A 22,929-nucleotide genomic window follows, 5' to 3' on the forward strand; every position below is an offset into this window, starting at 1 on the left:
AAATAAATAGGAAGTGCCTAAAGTATCACTTTTCTTTTTTCGTGTTTCAAATACCAGTGTTCAAGAGCACAATCTCGGAATCATCATTATATATAAGAAACTATCTTGAGTCTTTCCTAGTAATACCATTGTCCCACATGTTCACGTGAAGTTTTAGAGGTTCAACAAAGTCAGGTGACTGGTTAATGAAGTCAATAAAAGGACATCAACCTCCAAAAAGTGTGTCTATCTAAAGACATGTACTTCTAAAAATGAATTGATTTGTTGGCTAGGGTTTTTCTCGGTGAAGATCACCAGTCCAGACAGTTACAAATGACTCATAGTTAAAAACAGCGTAAGACAACAGGAAACGAAAAAAATCTACCCCTGGAAGAGTTAGTATGGAGAAAAGGTGTCTCTACTGAAGTTTTCTCACCAATTCTTGTTTCTACAGCAAGCAATTTTTTTTCTACAGAAAGTCCAATCATAGGGATAGAAAGTGAGGTCAAATATACTAAACAGGGGCACAGACAGCAAACCAAACACCACAGGGGTGTTGACCCTTCCCTGTGCTCTCCAAACTTTATTTGTGTGTGTGTGTATACACACACACACAAATAGAGAGAGAGGGAGGGAGGGATACATTTACAAATGTATAGTATCTGTACAGTACCATTCACATGCTTTGCAGGCATTTGCGCTTCTTATCTGCCTTACAAACAAATTCAGCTGAAGAACAAACCTACAGAACCTATTATGTTCGTAACTTGGGGATTGCCTCTAATCAAGGGCTGCTCTCCTACTAATCTCCTGTGCAACTTACAGCTTCGCGTATTCCTAGTCCAATTAAGGTGTTTACTGGTTGAAAGTAGCATGCAACAGATCTAGCCAGCTGTCCACTGTGGACAAGATTATGTCCACAGAATCCTATCCTGCTCAGAAGGCTCCCTGCCAAATACATGAAAATAGAGCTATAAGGTTCCTGCCCCTTTAATATTTGTATGGAAGAGGCGACTCCATGAAATGTAACTTTAGTCTCACACAAAACTACTGAGCAACATCTGCAGTCGTTTTCTGTGGTATACTACTGGATTCATCTCTGAAGTTCAGGTTTTGTAGCCCCGGCTACAGAAAACACATAATTCCCGAGTTATAACAGCTGCGGTGGTTCATTTTTGAGCATGATTCAAAGAACTGGTTTTGACCAGGTCCAGGTTATTTGAAAGAACTACAAACAAAAAAATGCTACACTTGATCTTCGCCAAAAAGCTGGGAAGTGAAGGATCATATTCTCACTTACAGCTTTGCCTATGTTTTTAGTTCCACTGGTGGGGAACTCCCCGGCATTCTCCCTGCGCTCTTCCCATTAACCATTGAAAAGTTTTTTGTTTTGGCACATCTCTGAGGCCTGATAATTCAGAAGGTTCATGCCTTGTATAATATGGTAGATTATTTGTTCTTTTATGATTATCATCATGTTTATGTGGCCAGGCATCCTGACTGATACTTTCATTATTATTTGTTTCAGGTATCATTCTATTATCTTCCATTCTATTTCAATTCTTTTCCTCATCCCCCAAATCTTCTTCACTTTGGCCTTCTCTTTCTTTTTCTCCCCTCAACCTCTCTTTTTTCCTACCTTTCTCTCCCCCCCCCCCCCCCGCCCCAAGTATTTGCCAGGCTCGTGCTGTTTCCATGGGAGTAGAATGAACCTGGTGAATGGCCCAGGTTTTCTCTTCGTGGGTCAGCCTTTCCTTGCCTGCCTGAACTGAAGGCAAGTAGGGGAATGGTTGACCTGCGAAGGGGAAGTCCAGCCCCTTCTGTGCTGCAGGAAAATGCTTTGTGGGCCAAGTCGGCCCATGGGCCATGTGTTATACAGGTCTCCTCTAAGGTAGAAGAAATCTCATATGTGACCATGTCAGTCCCCAAAATATTTTCTTTCACCAGTTTCCACTTAGCTTATGATCTCCATTTTGGTGGTTCAACACAGAAAGCTATGCTTGTTTGAATCCTGGAGAATTCTGTTGAGGCAGGATTACTAGTTCTCTCCCCTTCTCGCTCCTTTGGCTATTCCTTCTGGAAGCAGCTGCTGTTTGCCTGTTTACATTGCCTGCTGACAGTGTGGTTTTGGATACAGTTCTACAGCAGAATTATGCTCTTTCACATGCTTTGCAGGCATATGTGCCTCTTATCTGAAATGCCTGCCTGGCAGTGAAAGTTGCTCTATTTGTGGTCAAGAGCCATAAGCAAGAGTCCTTCCTTGGTGTGTGTGTGTGTGGGTTTTTTTTTTCCATGTCAGGAGCAACTTGAGAAATACAAGCTGCTTTTGGTGTGAGAGAATTGGCCATCTGCAAGGATGTTGTCCGGGGGAATTCCGGTTGTTTGGTGTTTTTCCATCCTTGTGGGAGGCTTCTCTCATGTCCTTGCATGGGGAGCTGGAGATAACAGGAGGCGCTCTCCCCATATTTGAACCACTGATCTGTCAGTCAGCAGTCCTGCAGGCACAAGAGTTTAACCCACTGCACCACCAAGGGCTCCATCTTTCCTTGGTAAGGATGCAGCATCTCTTTTTCCACAATTATAGCAAGGTCAGTGACAGAAGACTTAACCACAGAATCCTCAATTACATCAGCTGCATTGACTCCAAAATTCTTTTTTTTTTGTTTTTTGTTTTTTGAGGAATAATACAGGTCACCTGTAAGACTCCAAATGTATACCAAGCAACATATCTTTAAAAATTTGTTTCAAGTTGCTTTGATCTCTGAAATGGGAAAAGGGAAGGATAGAAATAAATGTGAGAAGAAGCAGGGAGAAGGAGAGAACTTGCCTTTTCACTTACTCCTGTAACTAATGCTGAAGAGGTTGTGGAGCAAGATAAACCACTGTGAAGCTCTTGCCAAACTGAATGGAGATATCTATTGTTTCTTACTTTCTAATCTTTTACTTTTAGCTGCAGCTAATTCTTCCCAACATCGTTCTAACAACAATCTCTAGGACATGGAGCCACTGGCAACAAAAACAGTCCTATATGTCTCTCCACCCCATCCAATTTGGCAACCTAACACCCACATTCTCATTTCTGTTAAATAAAGAGTTCCCAAGATGTGTGCCACCACTATGAAAGGGGAATGGAAGCAAGCTTTTTCTACAATAGTTCCTACATTATTGGTTTTTTACTTCTCCGTAGACCCAGCAATATTATGAGCACAGACTATACATTAATTTAAAATAAATAAGGTGTGCCACTATTCTTTCCAGGTTCTTTCAGAGATACATATGTGTTTGTGTGTGTAAAGGTAAAGGTTTCCCCTGACATTATAAGTCTAGTCATGTCCAACCCTGGGGGCTGGTGCTCATCTCCATTTCTAAGCCGAAGAGCCAGTATTGTCCATAGATACCTCCAAGGTCATGGGGCTGGCATGGCTATATGGAACATCATTATCTTCCTGCCACAGCGGTACCTATTGATCTACTCAAGTTTGCATGTTTTCGAACTGCTAGATTGGCAGAAGCTGGGGCTGACAGCGGAAGGCCACGCTGCTCCCCAGATTCGAACCTGTGACCTTTCGGTCAACAAGTTTAGCAGCTCAGCGGTTTAACCCGCTGTGCCATGAGGGAGCTCTCTCTCTCTCTATATATATATACTATATATATATATCCATCCTTAAGACACTCATATAGTTCTTCATCAGATATTTAGACCAAACCATGTGAAGAGGAGAACTTTAAGAGATTTCCAGTATAGCGTGTTCTGGCCAGAAATACAAAACAAACACTACAGTTAGCATCTGCTTGCTGGGAGTTTTTGTTTTATTTTTTGATAAGCACCTCTCACTGCCAGACAAGTTGCTTTTCAAATTAAACAACTGTTTTTCCTTTTGGCATTGGAACTGGTGCAGAGAAAACAATAAATGTAATTCTGGCTGCACAGTCTGTTCTCTTCAGAATTTGCTCAGATTCCTTGGATCTGAGCCTATATATTCAATTAGGATATCAGCATATACCAGTATATTATGTATAACACCAAAGTGACCACCAGAAGACTAATGCAAAAGAAAACTCGTATATATAAATTAAAAGGGAGCCTCATCAATTATTTCTGCAGTAGTATACTTTTACATTAAAATGAAGTTTATTTTACAAAATCAGAGTTTGCATTGAATAACCCAAGTAGAACGACAAGACAATAGTTACCTTTTCTAATTCTCTTGGTATTCGCATGCATGTGTACACTCTTTCTCTCCGTTCTGTATACTTTGCTTCATTGTGTTCAAGGAAGTAACCCCTTGTTAGCTCTGCGTTGATGAATCTGAACAGTGAAAGATCTGCAACAACAAAAATACCATTTTAAAACTAAAATTTATTTTAATTAAACCCACTTGAAATGCTCTAGGTTTTCTCTTTTTAAAACATTTATTGCCAACCAAAGTGAAGTTACTTATATCAATGTAATTTGAATCCACTCGGAAAGGCACAGGCTATATGACCAATTTAATTTAAATGATCAATTTGTATGAGTTTCCCTATTAACATTTCATACTGTTGATAAGCAGTAGTGTAGTGTTGTTTAATGTATAACTACACAGATTATTTACATAGAGATCTTCCAACATTTGTTTGCTATTTGACTTCTACTCTTTCTGTATCATATAAATCTCAAGGCCTTACCACAACACCTCATAGAGTAAGTGACTAATAATCCCAAACCTTTTTTACTGCTGTGCCTGTTTCTTATGGCAAACAACAAACCCAAAACTTTTTTTCAACTAGATATTATTTAAAGTTCTTTTTGTTCCTAAGGTACACTGTCTTTTTTCTAAACATAAGCATTTCACTGCTTCATTCCCTCAATGATCTTAACTCACTTCCAAAAAGACTTCCAAGTTGGGGGGGGGGGGGGGGGGGTTGCACTTCTCTTATTTATTTTGCAGGCACAAATCCAGCAACTACACATTTACAGACACCAGAAGAGCTGCAAGGCCAAGAACAAGCCACGAGAGTAAGGACAAAGATCCACCCAGAGGAAAAGTGTTCTTACCATACATCATGGGAACCACTGACCGCATAGGGAAGCTGATAAAGAAACACAACCTACAAACCATCTACAGACCCACTAAGAAAATCCAACAAATGCTACATTCAGCAAAGGACAAGAAGGATCCTCTCACTTCTGCTGGAGTCTACCGTGTACCATGCAGCTGTGGACAAGTCTACATAGGGACCACCAAATGCAGCATTGCTCAAACACAAATCAAGGAACATGAAAGGCACTGCAGACCACTTCAACTAGAGAAGTCAGCCATAGCAGAGCACCTGATGAACCAACCTGGACACAGCATATTATGTGAGAACACAGAAATCCTGGACCACTCTTAACAACCACAATGTCAGACTACACAGAAAAGCCATTGAAATCCACAAACATGTGGCCAATTTCAACAGAAAGGAGAAAACCATGAAAACTGACAAAATCTGGCAATCAGTATTAAAAAAAACTCCTCAAAAATCAGGACAAGATAGAACAACACTCAGAAAACAGGGGAATTCCAGAGAGGAAACAATTAGGGCTAGCTAACACCTCCCAACAAAGGACTCCCCCAGACAGGAATCAGCTAGGCCTTGAAGCTGCAAGTCTTTGCAGTGCTATACAAGGTGTGCTATACAACATTCACACTTGCCTCCAACAGACAAGAGTTCTTTCTCCCACCCTGGACTTTCCAGATATATAAACCTCCCTTGCTTAGTTTCCAGTATACCTCACAACCTCTGAGGATGCCTGTCATAGATGTGTGTGAAATGTCAGGAGGGAATGTTTCTAGAACATGGCCATACAGCCTGGAAAACTCACAGTAATCCTACCTATTTGTTCTTTCTCGCATCCATATTGTCCCAGCCCAGTTAAAAAGATTATCCATCTAATTTTGAAAGCTATCCTTCTACATGTTATTTGTTGTCTTTACATTGCAGGTCTGCACCTCTTGTACCTCATGTATGACTACAACTCCTTTTCTTTCTAGTTGCTAGGATTGGAGTAGCAGGAATGCGGTCCAGACAGAGAGGAACAATTGTTACAGTAGCAATTTTAGCTGGAGCTGCATCACAGCTGAAACCCATCACACATAGCATTAGGCAGTGTCATTCTGTTCTTTTCTACTCTTTTGGCTGTCAAGCAGAATATGCTGCCCCAGAGTGTGGCAGAGTCTGGAGATTTTAAGGCAAAGGCCATCTGTCAGGAGAGCTCTGGTTGCATTTTTCTGCATTTCAAGAGGTTGGACTGTACCTCATGTAGTCTCTTAGGATTCTAACCTCTGCTCACCCTAAACATCACTTGTGGTCTCTCCCACAGACCTACCTGGAATTATTGATCGGGATTTCTCTTCTGCTTTGTCTGATGATACAGATTTCGTGGCTAATAAGCCATTTTATGCCATTGTTTTGAGTCTCAACTCCATCATAACTAACAGTTAAAAATACAGAGAGAAACTGCTCATGACAAGGCATGCAATGTTTATGTAAGGTTCCCAAGAAGGGAATTGTTTTGGATTTTGCACTATTATGCTACAATATAGCTTTCTCAAAGAGCCACCTTTCTGGTTACTGTCCGGTTCTATCTTCATATAAAGCTACAGATACCAGAATACCAATAAATATTGGAGCACCTTTGAGATTCACCAGGAGAAAAAACTGCAGTGTAAGCATTCAAAGAAATAGTCAACTTGATCAGAAATATGAAATAGGCCAAGGGTGCATCTACACTGTAGACTAAATGCAGTTTGACATCACTTTAATTGTTATGGAATGTTGGGATTTGTAGTTTGGTGTGGCACCAGTGCCCTTTGGCAGAGAAGGCTACAGACCTCAAAAACTAGATCTTCCATAATTCAAAAGCGCTGTCAACCTGTGGCAGTGAAAGCATTGTCAAGCCACATTAATTTTACAGTACAAATGCACCTTGCATCTTCAAAAAAGCTACAAACTTTTTCTCCCAATTAAGCCTCAAAGGTGCTACAAGATTCCTTTCACGCTGTAGCTCTGAATATGAATATATCAACTTGATGCAGAGGCTTGCTGTCCCAAGGCAATCTCTCTTTGGAGATGCACTCCACCATTCTGTGTCTGCTTCTCAGAGAGGATCAAAACAAATGTTGTTTCAGTTTACCTTTGGACGATGGGGTACTATTTAGGGAGTCTTGTACGTTTTTCAATTCTACTGTTTCCAGGCCATATTTGATGAGTATATTGACAAGCCTTGGAAAAGTATTTAATTACTGTTTTAATAATATAAATGGAAACACAAACAATTGTTCCTCAGTCATTAAAAGGAGTAAACATCCTACTACTGCAAACCTTGTAACATTTATTACAAGTGTAAATATAATAATCTGCAACACTTTATCCTTTATTCAGAGGGGGGGAAACTGGAAAGCTCTCAAGTTGTCAGGATCAAATCTAATTAAGCAGTCTGCAGAGAGCTATGCAAAGCCCATGTTGATAGCTGTGGCTGAAACAGAAAACAGGAAACTTAGGGCCCTTCCACACAGCCATATAACCCAGAATATCAAGGCAGAAAATCCCACAATATATGCTTTGAACTGGGTTATTTGAGTCCACAGTGCCATATATCCCAGTTAAAAGCAGTAAATGTGGGATTTTATTCAGCAGTGTGGAAGGGCCCTTCGAATCTCAATCCATTCTAGACTTAATTGTAAATTTTAGCAATAGTGGCCAGGATTAGGGAATGTCAACTTTACTGTGTCCGCTAACTGTTGCTAAACTAAATCAACTTTTTTAAAAAATAATTTTTATTGTTTTATAGTGTATATAGGAAACAAAACAAATAAACAAAAAGAAGAAAGAAAAATGCAAAAGATTTACAAAAGGGTGTACATTCAGTGCTTGTTAAGCATATGAAAAATCAAACTTGGCTGTACAGTTAAATATACCTTAAATTTCTTAACTCTCTACCCCAGGGGTCCTCAAACTAAAGCCCGGGAGCCAGATACGGCCCTCCATGGTTATTTACCTGACCCTCGCTCAACCTAAGCACACAACAACAATAATCCTATCTCATCAGCCAAAAGCAGGCTAAATACTAATAAGTTTATATTTGGCAAAATTGTTCTTAATTTTAATTATTGTATTGTTTTTACGTGTTTTTTGCACTACAAATATGATACGTGCAGTGTGAATAGGAATTCATTCATGCTTTTTTCAAATTATAATCTGGCCCTCCAACAGTTTGAGGGACTGTGCCCTGGCCCTCTGTTTAAAAAATTTGAGAACCTCTGCTCTACCCCCACACCCGTGAACCCCACCCCATGACCTCCGAAGCCCCTCAAAAAAGTATCACACAACTAACTAGCAACTACCCATATATCTTCTTTCGCTGAATCCCCTTTATGGCAATCTTTAAGTTTACCTTTGTCTTCTTTTCTAGATACCCAAGTGCCAGCCTCCATTTGTTTTCAAATTCTTCATTATTTCCTCCTCTGCTGCTATTTGTCAGCTTGGCCATTTGGATATAATCTACTAATTTATCTCTCCAATCTTTAATAGCTAACTCTTTTTCCCCTTTCCAAGTTTTGGATATTATTAGTCTTGCAGCAACAAAGCAATATTGACCAATTTCTTCATCTCCTGCACTGATACACCTTTTGAATAGTCCTAATAGGCTCATTTCCAGATTTTTCTTGACCTTTTTGTTAATCATATTGTTTCTTTCTTTCACTGCTTTTTTCCAAAATTCTTTAACTATATTAAAGGTTCACCACACATGGAAAAATGATCCCTTCAACTTCTTACATCTTCAGCAAGTCCCTTGTCCTCTTTTCTCGATTTTAGCCAATAACTCTGGAGCTATGCAAGTTCTATAAAACATTTTAAACATATTTTCTCTAACTGAACTCGCCACTGAAAATTTAAACCCTCTTTTCCACAAATGTTCCCACAGTACTCTCTAGATGTAGATGAACACAACTCCAAAATTCAAGGTCAATGCCCACCAAACCCTTCCGGTATTTTGATTGGTTATGGGAGTTTTGTGTGCCAAGATGTGTTCAATTCCATCATTGGTGGAGTTTAGAATGCTCTTTGATTGTAGGTTAACTAAAAATCCCAGCAACTACAACTCCCAAATGACAAAATCAATCCCCGCCCAATCCCACCAGTATTCAAATTTGGGCACATCAGGTATTTATGTCAAATTTTGTCCAGTGAATGAAAATATCAGATATTTACATTATGATTTGTAACAGTAGTAAAATTACAACCCCATAAGTATTCAAATTTGGACACATCAGGCATTTGTACCAAATTTCATCCAGTGAATGAAAATATCAGATATTTACATTATGATTTGTAACAGTAGCAAAATTACAGTTAGGAAAGTAGTAACAAAAATAATTTTATGGTCAGGGATCACCACAACATGAGGAACTATATTAAGGGGTCGCGGAATTAGGAACCACTGAACTAGAATATGACGCCAGGGTTTACAGCTGGATCTATATCATGGCTTGTTTCAAAGCCATTTGGTTTTGTTTTGTGCAGGTAGTTGTCAGGTGATGGACATGCCATTTGCACTGAATGAACTTGGTGCATACTGTTCAAGAGATTTTGCTTAGCTGCATATCCAAAGATTACAGATACAAAAATTTCCTTTCAGACCTTTGGTTAAGCAACCTTTTGTACTCGAGAGCCACTGCAAAGTCCAAAGAGCTTCAAATATTTGCACATGTACCTAAATTGCAGCTTTCACTGACCAAACATACAATTAAAGGGTTGTCTGCCACTTTGACTCCATGGAATATCTGGCAGTGACTATATACAGTGTTATTCAAACTTGTGATCCACAGAACCACAGTCTAGAATTATCAGCTGCCAGCCCCTAGAGCAGTGGTTCTCAACCTGTGGGTCTCCAGATGTTTTGGCCTTCAACTCCCAGAAATCCTTACAGCAGGTAAACTGGCTGAGATTTCTAAGAGTTGTAGGCCAAAACATCTGGGATCCACAAGTTGAGAACCCCTGCCCTAGAGATTCCAGCAGAGAAACCATTGGACCCCTAATACACTGCACTGCTGGTCAACTATATAATATAGTTTTAAGAAGCATTGATTTTCAGTGGTCCTCAACCTTTGGTCATACATGTTTTGGACTTCAGCTCCCACAATTTCTAACCACTGATTTAGAGGCTGCCACAGGAGTTACAGACGAATTTCCATTGATTCTGAACTTCATGTTTTAATCAAACCACCGCTTTCTGTTCCTTACGCACCATCAAATGAGATCTTAAATCATTTCTCCAGTCAGAACTGTGGTTTGCAATTCAAGTTTGGTACAACAATAACAGAAAACAATGGTTTTTATTAAAATAAGGAAAGCAAGTACGAAAGAGAAGATAGAACTCAACTACTAGTTTTTTCCTACTTTGCATTTTAGAAGCCTCTATCCTCTCCATATTATTATCTTTTTAAATTACATGCTATAAATATTTTCTGGTATTTTTTGATAGAGATGTTTCAATATCTCAGGAGTGATGGTACAGATCGAATTGCTACTCACCAGGAGAAAATCCATGGAATCTATCTATCTATCTATCTATCTAATAGGTAAAAGTTTCCCCCGATGTTATGTCTAGTTGTGTCCGACTCTGGGGGGGTGGTGCTCATCTTCATTTCTAAGCTGAAGAGCCGGCGTTGTTCGTTGACACCTCTTAGATCATGTGGCCAGCATGACTGCATAGAGCACTGTATCCTTCCCGCTGAAGTGGTACCTATTGATCTACTGAAATTTTCAAACTGCTAGGTTGGCAGAAGGTGGGCCTAACAGCAGGAGCTCACCAGTTTAACCCCTGGCGCCACCGGGGGTTCCAATATGTGTGTGTGTGTTCGTTTATTTTAACTTACATTTTACTGTGGGTTGTATGCTGTATGTGTATGTGTTTAATGCGTTTGCCAAATGTTTTGATATAGTTAATGGGCTAATCAATAAAACGAACCTATACATATGTGAAATGATCTACTATTCATTGATCGGTTCAATGCATATACATTTACACCTTTTTGCACTTTTAAATATATTATCTAGTTTGAGGAAACAGTAAACACTATTCCATGCATGGCTTTAGAGAAAAGCCTAAGAGGCCTGACAGTTTTATTTTTCAGTTCCTCTCCCAACTATTACAGATATGTGCTATTTCAAAACAAAGTAAGATTTCATTTATATGGAGATGCATTTAAACACATATACTTGGTCAAATTTTGTTTAATGGTGTGGCACTCCAAATTACTGACAATCCAAACCTAACTGGTCTTGATTCTGTCTTATCTGACATAGTTGCCTAACTGGACAAGAAAACAACAGCTGTTATAGGATGAATGACCACAAGTATTTTTAGTCTCAAGTGTCATCTTTTTAGGCACCCAAGAAAACAGGTGTCTGGGAGTTTTCCAGCATGTTCATGATTTTAATAGGAAGTACACAAAGATAGAATATTTGCATTTACTGTTTGTGCGGTCACAAAAATAATTTTAAAATATTTAGCGTTTTTTAAATGCATTAACTTTCAAAAGGTCTTTTCTCCTACCAAGGTTCAGCATCAAATTCAACTGCCTATTAACATCTCAACGCTCTCAGGAGAAGGTAAAAATTGTACTCCACATGTAATAATTAAATAAAATCATTAGAAAAATATTTACCAGATTTTACATTAATCGTGGAATTAAAATTGTCTGTAAAATTTCTTTTGAGGGTACATTTCAAAACAAACCTGAGGCTGGTAACTGTAAACCAGTACTTAATTTTTCTACAAGTACCAAACTTTATTATCATCTTATTCATTACTTTAATAGACTCATTACTAAAAATATGCATTGTTTTCAAACCTTTGGATTACATATCATACAAATTGTTGGTGACACAGTGACAGTAAGAAAAGCAGTAATGTATTCCTTTAAGCAAAGAAGCAACATATACTGATGATAGAAACGCATACAAATATAAGCACCTGGTGACTTTTTTTCATAGTTATTCAGGTTACAACCATAACATAGCCCATTGAATACACTGGAACTAGTTTTGAATAAACATCCTTAGTATTTTGCTGGGAACAAGGAGCTGGAAGGAATTATAGAATTATTTGAAACATTAAGATCTCATGTAATTTAAACACAGAAAGGTTATTACTTATAAAACTCAAGAAAATGCAGACAAATGGCCCAAAGCAGTACAAACATGAGACACATTTGGCACTCTCTCAACAGACCATGTATTTCTTTTATTAAACTCATATTCCACTGTTCCCAGAAGACATCTAAGCATATTTTTATATTCTTAGATTTGAGAAGCTATATAACAGAGGTTGAAATATCAAAGTTTCCTTTCATCCATAGCATATTCAATCTGCCAACAAAAAGAACTACAGGCATTTGGGAGAGGTAATTCCGTTTTTCCAGATTTGGATGGGCTCTCTGTCACTAAATCCCACAAATGTGGAGTCCTAATTTTAAATAAATATTTAAATGCCATTTTCTAATTTTGTATAGCCATCTTTTGGGGGTACTTTGATTGTGCTTTTACAGCTTGGCAGAAGAGGGTTGGACTGGGTGCCCCCTGGGTTTGCTCCTATTACTACTACTACTACTATTATTATTATTACAAAGGTGGAATTATCATCTATTGGGGGTGCTTTGATTGTGCTTTTCCTACATGGAAGAAGGGGGTTACGCTGAATGGCCCCTAGGGTCTTCCACTGAAATACTGTTAAATTTATATTGGTTAAAAAGATTGCTCATGCCTGACATATATCCATTATATATAATATATAATTTAATATATCAACATTTCTTGGGACTCCATGAGAAACTTCTGCTTCAGAAAGAGCTCCATGGCTGAAAAAGTTTGAAAATCCCTGGTTTAAAAGAATGATTCCAATTTTGCTCAAATTGAAGTCAATCAGACATTCGAGCAAATGAAAATTTGATCACACCAGTAAGTTTTATCATGATAGCAAGGCCTATTGTTAAGTAAAACTGTATAATTCAAGGTGTGCCACTATGCACATTCATCAAAGTCTGTAGGATCAAGGTTAAACATATTTTGCTTTCCTGGTTGCTATGAAATTATTAACTGCTATGAAATTATTGTCTTCAATCTTGCTAAACACTTGTTTGTTTTTTTCACTATCACAATAATGCCGTTTCAATAGCATATAGGAATGGGAACTTTGTCTCCAGAGTTGTAGTCCAATGCTCAGGCTATCACACCATGTTGGCTCAAACATGAGTCTTATCCAAGCTGTTCAATACCTTCCAACCTTCCTCTTCGTTCTTCAGGTAGGAGGGGTCAAATATCATGAGACTGTAGCTGGGACAATCTCCACCCTTTTCTGCAGTTTTATACAGTGGGAAGAAAACCTGTTGTTCATCCCATTCATAATAGGGTGATGCTTCACTCACCATGGAAGGCAAACTTATAGACACCTCGATAAACAGGTCTTGCAGGTTTAGGTTCTGTTCCTTCTGTCCACAGTTAATGCTGACAGTAAGGAGAGGAGGTTTCCAAGCCAAGTAAATAATTGTTTTGTTTTGATTATTATCAATTCAGTCATTACACAACAAAAACAATGTGAAAAAGCTATTAGAATGTCTAATTTCACTTTTATTTCTTTGATTACTGTCAATGGTGTTGCAAGTGTATTTTTTTTTCAGGAGCCATGTAATTTTAGCACTTGTTGAATAGAGGGTTCTCTTAGGTTTGGTCCATTTTATTACAAACAAAAGTAGGGGTGCAGGATCTCTGTGGAAGTGTAAAAGTTATGAATAAATCTTGCTTATTTTCTTTGAGAGAACAGTTCTCTAGGAATCTCTATGTGCTCCAATGTGACCCTGTGGTTACCATCTACCAAAAATTGACCGCAGAATTATGCTAGAGGACTTACAAATACCTAGAGAAGTGTTCTCTCTAGAAATCACTAGGCCTTACAGCATGATTCTTTCTATGGTCAACTTTGGTTAGAAGTTGAGCATGAAGACTCAGTGGGGGACCTATAGAGAACCTGTTGATCAAATCTGGAAAAGTTAAACCACAAATGTGGACAGTTGACTATCTATCCACATACACACCTCTAATCAAACTAACTGATCAATAATACCAATAAACAGTTCATAAAATTGTATCTGTATGAATGGACTCAACTAGCATTTCTGGAATCTTTTGTTGTACTATCCAACTTGTGTTGTAAGACACATGTATATTTGTTTGTGGGCACTATTTCTTGCACAGAAACTTTGTTACCATGGGAGAAATAACATAGAAAGGGTAGATTCCTTCACCATAAAGAAAAGAGAATATTGAATATGCATAGATGTAACAAAGCAACCATGTCAGGTAAGCCTGAGTAAACAAAAACATCTAGAATATTCTAAAGGTCACTTCAAGTGGCTTACCCCAAATTAATCCCAGGGTGGATTTTTTTTTATTTCACTATCTTCCACTTTTTTGACAAAATCCATTTTGTTAGCAAAACCTACTGATCTACGTTAAATATGCTGGCAGGAGAGTAGCTAGCGAGGCTTACCAGTACCATCTTTGTCTCTCTATTTTGCTGTTTGTGCATGTTCAATAAGGGATTTCCAAGATGTCTGCTGTTTACCTTGCCTGGTGTGAGGAGGAACATATGAATACAGTTTGATCAGTTAGAGGAAAATCTGCTCTTTCCTCTCTCAAGCTTTATTTCATTGTTTACTGCGGACACACTTCTGCAACCCAATGCTAAACATTTGTTTCTCCAGCCCTCCTTCAGCAGCCTCTCAATATCAATGCTGCTCAAAAGACTTTTATCTAAACAGAGGATAAGAATGAAAACAGGGTCTATGCAGGCATAAAAAGGCTTCTGTTACAGAGGCTTTGGTAACTGAAGTATACTTGTAGCTCATTACTGGTACACAGAGGAATATCTAAAGGTGGAAGAACCACCTCATCTAAAGCTCTGCCAGACTTCCTGCTGCAAGAAAGGAAGGGAGGAGGCTTATGGTTTTTTCCTCTTTCCCTTTTTTATTTCAACCATCCTCATGGTTTACATTTCTTCTCTGTGCTGCATATTGTCTCAGGATCAGAGGAGTTTTATTACAAACATACTAACACTGAAAATCATTCCCCTTTTGCCTATCAAATCTGGAGCTTTGACACTGGGGAAGCCACAGCCTGAGAGGTTCCTGTTGTGGCTGCAAGGCTGCATCCGAAAAGATGCTCCTTGTTTAAGAAAAAAAAAAAGACTGTCTGAATATCCCTTGTGAAAACTGCTTGGAAACAAAAGTATTTCTTATTTTGGATTTTTTTTTTTAGTATTTTTGAAAAATTGCATACACACAATGAGACATCTTGGTGATGGGATTCAAACTTGAAATTCATTTATGTTTCATATGTATATCTTATACACATAACCTGAAGGTAATTTTATACACAATATTGGTAATAATTTTCAACATGAAGTGTATATCAAACTGTCATAAAGACAAAAGTGTAACTATCGCAGCTATCCATGTGGACAATTTTGGATTTTGTAATATTTTGGATTTTGTAATTCCAGATAAAGGATACTCATTTTGTAATGTCTAAGATGCTAGATTTCATTTCCAACAAGGATTAGTTTGAGATATGCAAATGTCAGAGAAGTAGATTCCCAGGACATTTGCTAGTATATTCGAATGAACACTTACATGCTCTAGGTGTATATAATGATTCAAAATAATACAAAACAAATAAGAACAATCACTTTATGTATTCAGGCACACATCTGTTTAGATCAAAGCAAAGGATAGCATCACTCTAAGTACTTGATATAAACTAGTTGTCTTCAATAGCCTTCAATAGTGATGCTTCAATAGTCTCGTTGCACTTCCAATGCGAAGGACAGGAAACACAATTTTAGAAATATGTAATAAAACAGTGCCTCTGTCTCCATTTGGCAAATCTCAAATAAAACCTGAGCAGTTTAAAATAAAGGACACAATCTTTTCAAGTGCTTCAAATTATTTGACTTTATCAGTATTGCAATAAAATTGGTTTAACAGCTAAGGCTGATGCCGAGGCATTGCATGTACTCTATATACACATAATGAAGATTCTTCCATTTTAAGAGAGCTGACCTTAATAAAAATATGAACTACAGTAGCGAGGGATTCGGAGTCCCAAATGACTTAAAAGTGATTCAAAGAGAGAAGAGACCAGCAGCTCCAATAACTGCTAGGATGCTTTCAGCCTGCAAGGATTACTCCCAACACAACTTAAAAATAGGCCAAGCCTCATTTTTAAATTGTGTACTCAATCACATAGACTCCTGCATACATTGTCCTATATATAAGACACCATAACACCCTGTGCTCTCCAGCCCAATGTCAGGAATGCTGTTGGTAGTTGTTCTTAACTTCAAACATGGGTGAAAGAAAGCTTAATTTCACATAGACAGATACTTACATATGCTTTACAGAGATGCTTACAGATCACCAATAACTCCTTTCCCTACCTAGATAAGTTATCAATATATCTTTTGATAAGTTTCAGGATCTCTAGTATAATTTTTTCAATCCCAGGCATCTAAAATTAGAATCTCCCAAAATAGCTACATCTGCTGTCATGCTTCACATAAAAAAACCCTTAAGACTCACACTCCACAACATGACTGTCACTTATGGAGACTCAATAAGGGAACTGCCAAATAGCAGCCCTGGCCCAGGTCCTTGTAAAACATAATTGCTCAAAGGTGTTGACAGAGCTGAAGTCTCAAAGCAAACTTTGAACAACAAAAACCCAATCAGAAGGCAGATGGTGATTCAAGCCTATGCAGCTGTCAAAACCACAGGAGAAACCCTGAAAGCACCTAACTTTGGCCAGGTCTCTCTATCTGTCCCAAGTATGTAGAATGGCCAAACTGTTTTCATATATCCACACCTACCAGTAAGAAGATCCCACCTTTCTACTTTGGCATATTTTGATTTAAGAAAGATATAACTTCTGGTTGAGAAAAGGAAACCAACTTCCTCTTTTAGCCCTGTCCTCATTCGCCTCACAGTCCTCTCACCCCTGTGTTTACTAGGGAGGAAAAGGGAACAAGGCACAACATGCCTTGAGCAGGAAGACCACCCCAAACAGGAAGGCCAGTCCTGACACTATTTGCAAGAGCTGGACTTAACCCACAGCACAGGGACACATTAAGGTTCTTCCTAATAGGTATAAAGAACATTTCCCTGCATAGCCTCTTATTTACACTTTTTTTTTTTGGTCGTATCAGGAGCAACCGCTCCTGTTGTGAGAGAATTGGCCGTCTGCAAGGACGTTGCCCAGGGGACGCCTGGATGATTTTTGATGTTTTATCATCCTTGTGGGAGGCTTCTCTCATGTCCCCGCAAGAGGAGCTGCACCTAATAGAGGGAGCTCATCCGCCTCTTTCCCGGATTCGAACCTGCGACCTGTCGGTCTTCAGTCCTGCCAGCACAGTGCTGTAACCCACTGCGCCACCGGGGGCTCCTTTATTTACACTAAAAGAAGCACTTCAGATCCAACTCTTTTCCAGGCATATAATGTACATTTCCCTGCAAAGCCTCTTATTTACACTAAAGGACGTACAAGCTCCAGATCCAACACTTTCCAGGCAGATAATATACATTTCTCTGAAAACCAAAGGAAGTACAAGCTCCAGACCCCTCTATGCAGATAATGTACTTTCCCCTTTAAACTAAAGGCAGTACAAGCTCCAGAAACAACTATTTCCTTGCAAAGCCTCTTATCTACACTAAAGGACATACAAGTTCCAGATCCAAAACTTTCTAGGCAGATAATACACATTTTCTGCAAACTAAAGGAAGTACAAGTTCCAGAAACAACTCTTTCCAGGTAGATAATGTGCATTTCCCTTCAAAGCCTCTTATTTACACTAAAGGACACACAAGCTCCAGATCCAATGCTTTCCAAGCATATAATATACATTTCCCTACAAACGAAAGGAAACACAAGCTCCAAAAACAACTCTTTCTAGGCACATAATGTACATTTCCCTGCAAACTCTCCTATCTACACTAAAGGAGGTACAAGCTTCAGATCCGACTCTTACCAGGCAGATAATATACATTTCCTTGTCACTAAAGAAAGTACAAGCTCCAGAAACAACACTTTCCCTAGAAAGCAGTGGTTCTCAACCTGTGGGTCCCCAGGTGTTTTGGCCTACAACTCCCAGAAATCCCAGCGAGTTTACCAGCTGTCAAGATTTCTGGGAGTTGAAGGCCAAAACACCTGGGGACCCCAGGTTGAGAACCACTGCTACAAAGCCTCTTATTTACACTAAAGGACGTACAAGGTCCAGATCCAACTCTTACCAGGCAGATAATATGCATTTCCCTGCAAACTAAAGAAAGTACAAGCTCCATATCCAACTCTTTCCAGGCAAACAATATACTTTTCCCTGTAACTAAAGGAAGTACAAGCTCCAGATCCAACTCTTACCAGGCAAATAATATACTTTTCCCTGTAACTAAAGGAAGTACAAGCTCCAGATCCAACTCTTTCCAGGCAAACAATATACTTTTCCCTGTAAGTAAAGGAAGTACAGGCTCCAGATCCAACTCTTACCAGGAAAATAATATACATTTTCCTGTAACTAAAGGAAGTACAAACTCTAGATCCAACTCGTACCAGGCAGATAATATTCATTTCCCTACAAACTAAAGGAAGTAGACGCTCCAGTTCCAAATCTTTCCAGGCAAACAATATACTTTTCCCTGTAACTAAAGGAAGTACAAGCTCCAAATCCAACTCTTAACAGCCAGATAATATACATTTCCCTGCAAACTAAAGGAAGTACAAGCTCCATATCCAACTCTTTCCAGGCAAATAATATACATTTCCCTGTAACTAAAGGAAGTACAAGCTCCAGATCCAACTCTTACCAGGCAGATAATATTCATTTCCCTGCAAACTAAAGGAAGTAGAAGCTCCAGTTCCAACTCTTTCCAGGCAAATATACATTTCCTTGCAAACTAAAGGAAGTACAAGCTCCAGCTCCAACTCTTACCAGGCAGATAATGTACATTTCCCTGCAAACTAAAGGAAGTACATGCTCCAACTCCAACTCTTTCTAGATAATATACATTTCTCTGCAAAGCCTCTTATTGACACTAAAGAGGAAGTACAGCCTCTTTCCATGCTGAGTTCATCCCCCTCATCCCCAAAATGACAGGGATGGAGAATACCAGCTGTCTGCCCAGGGGAAGGAAGGGCCCTGCCCGCTGGCCGCGCGCTCTGCCCATGCTCCGGGGCACGGCCGCCCTTCCCGGCGAGCCTCACCTGAGGCGGGCCCGCGGCGCTTCTGCTGGGGCTGGTGCCGGTCGCTCTCGTAGAAGCCCAGCGTCTCGGTCCGGCGGGGCTGCCCGGGGTCCGGCGGCGGGGGCGAGGCTGGGCCGGGGGCGGAGGAAGGGGCCGGGCGCGCGGGCGAGGGCTGCGGCGACCGAGGCTCCCCGTCGGTGAAGCTACTCCTCCGCGGGCCGGGCTCCGCCGAGAGCAGCGAGGCCTCCCGCCGGCCCCCGTCCCCGCTGCCCGGGGCGTCGGCGTCGGCGAGGCCCGCCATCTTCACGCGAGCGACGGCTACAAACTCCGCTCCGCGCTCCTCCTGTTCCTGCCGCGGCGAGGAGACGCTGCCGCCGCTCCCCCGAAGTACGTCATCGCCGCGCGACAAGGAGCGCACCAGCCGGGCCCACCTCTCCAGCGCGCGGGAGCGGCGAGCCGTCCGGGCGGCCATCTTGACAGAGGCAGCGCCGTTGCCATAGTAACGCCACCCTCCGCCCTCTCGGGCCTACTCGGCTTTCTCCTCCCCTCGGGTCCCTCTGCCCAGGGCGGGCGGAGGAAGCAGCCAAGCCCGGCCTTCTCTGGCGACGCTTCTTCTGCCTGTTTGGACAGCTTGTCTTGCTTTTCTCCCGTCGTAGAACTGGAAGCCAAAAGCATCCTCTGCAGAGAGTCACTAGGGACCTCGTCACACTAGGCAGGCATTGCCAAACTTCGGCCCTCCAGGTATTTTGGACTTCAGCTCCCACAATTCCTAGCAACTGGTAAAGTGGCTGGGATTTCTGGGAGTTGAAGTCCCAAAACACCTGAAGGGTCGAAGTTTGCCCAAGCCAGAAACCAAAACAAAATACAAACATGGGAAACTGCGGCAGGTCTTTTGTCCGTTTGGTCATTCCTATTGACTGCAGGGCAGACTCCAAGGCCCCTTCCGCACAGCTGTATCAAATCTACAGTGAACTGGATTATGTGGCAATGTGGACTCAGATTGTGGATTACTTGCCTTGATATTCTGGGTTAGATGGCTGTGTGAAAGGGCCCCAAGATAGCATTCTAATTTTATTTTTTCACAACCCCCCCCCCCTAAAATGAATCATAGAATCAAAGAGTTGGAAGAGACCTCATGGGCCATCCAGTCCAACCCCCTGCCAAGAAGCAGGAATATTGATTTCAGAATGTTTGTCCTATTTATTTGTCATGTCAGGGCAACCAGTCAATTGTATTACATTTCTAACAAGGTGCAGGTGCTTACCTACAAAGCCCTAAACGGTTTGGGACCTGCCTACCTGCGTGACCGCATCTCCTTATATGAACCCACACATTCGGAGAGGCCCTGCTCACAATTCCACCTGCGTCGCAGGCACGTTTGGTGGGGACGACGGACAGGGCCTTCTCTGTGGTTGCCCCCCGACTTTGGAACACCCTCCCCAAAGACAGACTAGCACCTACGTTGGCAGTCTTTAGGAAGAACTTGAAGACCTGGCTATTCTGATGTGCCTTTCCTGAATAGGATAACCTCCAGCACTACGTCCCAGAAGCACTTTATTAGAGCTTAAGACTCTCTGCAGATTGCACTTGCCCAGAATCCTAACATATCACCTTTTACACCCAGCACTTTTTAACCTGTACCCTTCATTGGCCCGGCCCTGGTTTTATTGCGTAATAGTGTTATGTTTTGTTGTTATTATTGCTTATGTTTTTAATTTGCTTGCATTGTATTGTTATTGTTTGTGGTTGTTGAGGCCTTGGCCTTTGTAAGCCACGGAGTCCTTCGGGAGATGCTAGCGGGGTACAAATAAAGTTTAATAATAATAATAATAATAATAATAATAATAACAACAGAACAAAACCAACAAACAGACAAAATACAAAATTTGCGAGTTTGCTAGTTGATTAACTGTCCTTTGACCAGTATCTGGCCACTTGGAGTGCTTCTGGTGTTGCCACAAGGAGATCCTCCATTGTGCATGTGGCAAGGCTCAGGGTGCATTGCAGCAGGTGGTCAGTGGTTTGCTCTTCTCCACACTCGCATGTCGTGGATTCCACTTTGTGGCCCCATTTCTTGAGGTTAGCTCTGCATCTCGTGGTGCCAGAGCGCAGTCTGTTCAGCGCCTTCCAAGTCACCCAGTCTTCTGTGTGCCCAGGAGGGAGTCTCTCATTTGATATCAGCCATTGGTTGAGGTTCTGGGTTTGAGCCTGCCACTTTTGGACTCTCGCTTGCTGAGGTGTTCCAGCGAGTGTCTCTGTAGATCTTAAAAAACTATTTCTAGATTTAAGTCGTTGATGTGCTGGCTGATACCCAAACAGGGGATGAGCTGGAGATGTCTCTGCCTTGGTCCTTTCACTATTTCACTACTTCCCGGTGGATGTCTGGTGGTGCAATGTAATTTCTCCAGTGTAATTTCTCCAGTGGTGTAGGGTGCAGACACCCCGTGATAATGTGGCATGTCTCATTAAGAGCCACATCTACTGTTTTAGTGTGGTGAGATGTGTTCCACACTGGGCATGTGTACTCAGCAGCAGAGTAGCATAGCGCAAGGGCAGATGTCTTCACTGTGTCTTCAATGTTTGTCCTAAACTTTATGTAATAATTTCTGTCACCATACAAAAACGCACACCAGAACCGTTGTCCAGTCTCCTGTCTGCTGCCGTTCTGTGATTGGGTTTACTTTAGAGCAAGTGTACAAATAAATTAAAACTCACTTTCTCCCAGATTAATGGACTCCAAGGCCCCTTCCACACAGTTGTATAAAATCCACATTGAACTGAGTTATATGGTAGTGTGGACTCAGATAACCCAGTTCAAAGAAGATATTGTGGATTGTCTGCCTTGATATATTGGGTTATATGACTGTGTGGAAGGACCCTAAGAAAATATCAGAACTATTTCAAAATTACAGAATTAAAAGGCTAATCTAGTGCAGGGTTTTTTAAAACATTTTCCACTTGCAACCCCTTTCCAACCAATAATTTTTATGTGGACCCAGGTATATAAAATAGCTATAAAGATATAACATTTACTGATAATAAATCATTACTTGCAAGGTTTGCTGAACAGACGATTTTTCATTTTTGTGGAGTATGGCTGTGGCAGTTTCTGCACAGTGTACATTTCGTGTTGTCGCTAACAGGGTCATTTAAATGGGGGAAGCTCAGGAACTTAACTGGGACCTCAGCATTGAGCTAGGAGGACCCCATTTGGGGTCAGGAAGGTGTTGCGATCTAGTGCAACCACCTCCCCAGTCAGTGCATGAACCCACAGCTAAGGAACCTCAATAGATAAGCATCTAATTTCTGTTTACAAAAAATGTTCCTCCATCAAACAGTTGTCATGACTAAGAAATTATTCTTAAGATTTAGATGGGATCTCTTTTTTTGTAATTGGAACAATTTCTTCTGGATCCTATGCTTTGAAGTTTCAGAAAATAAACTCAGTTCTTCCTATACAGGCAGTCCCCAAGGTACAAATAAAATATGTTTTGTAGATTTGTTCTTATGTTGAATTTGTGTGTAAGTTGGAAAAAGTACTTTTTTTAATGTAACTCCAGCTAAAATAGATATCATAGGGAAGGGTTGTGAAAACAAGGACTAGTGATAAAGCTGCAGTGTAGATGCCTTTTCCCC

At 40.5% G+C, this 22,929-nt stretch overlaps 1 protein-coding gene across 2 annotated transcripts in view; it reads right to left on the reverse strand.

Annotated features, from left to right (window-relative positions):
- Positions 1–19,780, reverse strand: part of TAPT1 (transmembrane anterior posterior transformation 1) — a 54,949-nt gene extending 35,169 nt beyond the window's left edge. For both annotated transcript variants that reach the window (XM_060777927.2, XM_060777926.2), the window contains exons 1-2: positions 19,315–19,780; positions 4,174–4,304 (exon numbers count right to left, since the gene is read on the reverse strand). In XM_060777927.2, coding sequence (XP_060633910.2) covers positions 4,174–4,304; positions 19,315–19,765 — 582 coding nt within the window. In that variant the 5' untranslated portion in view covers positions 19,766–19,780. The remainder of the gene's footprint in view (positions 1–4,173; positions 4,305–19,314) is intronic.
- Between the last annotated feature and the right edge of the window lie 3,149 nt (positions 19,781–22,929).

This window comes from Anolis sagrei, chromosome 5 (assembly GCF_037176765.1).
Source record: "Anolis sagrei isolate rAnoSag1 chromosome 5, rAnoSag1.mat, whole genome shotgun sequence".
NCBI lineage: Eukaryota > Metazoa > Chordata > Lepidosauria > Squamata > Dactyloidae > Anolis > Anolis sagrei.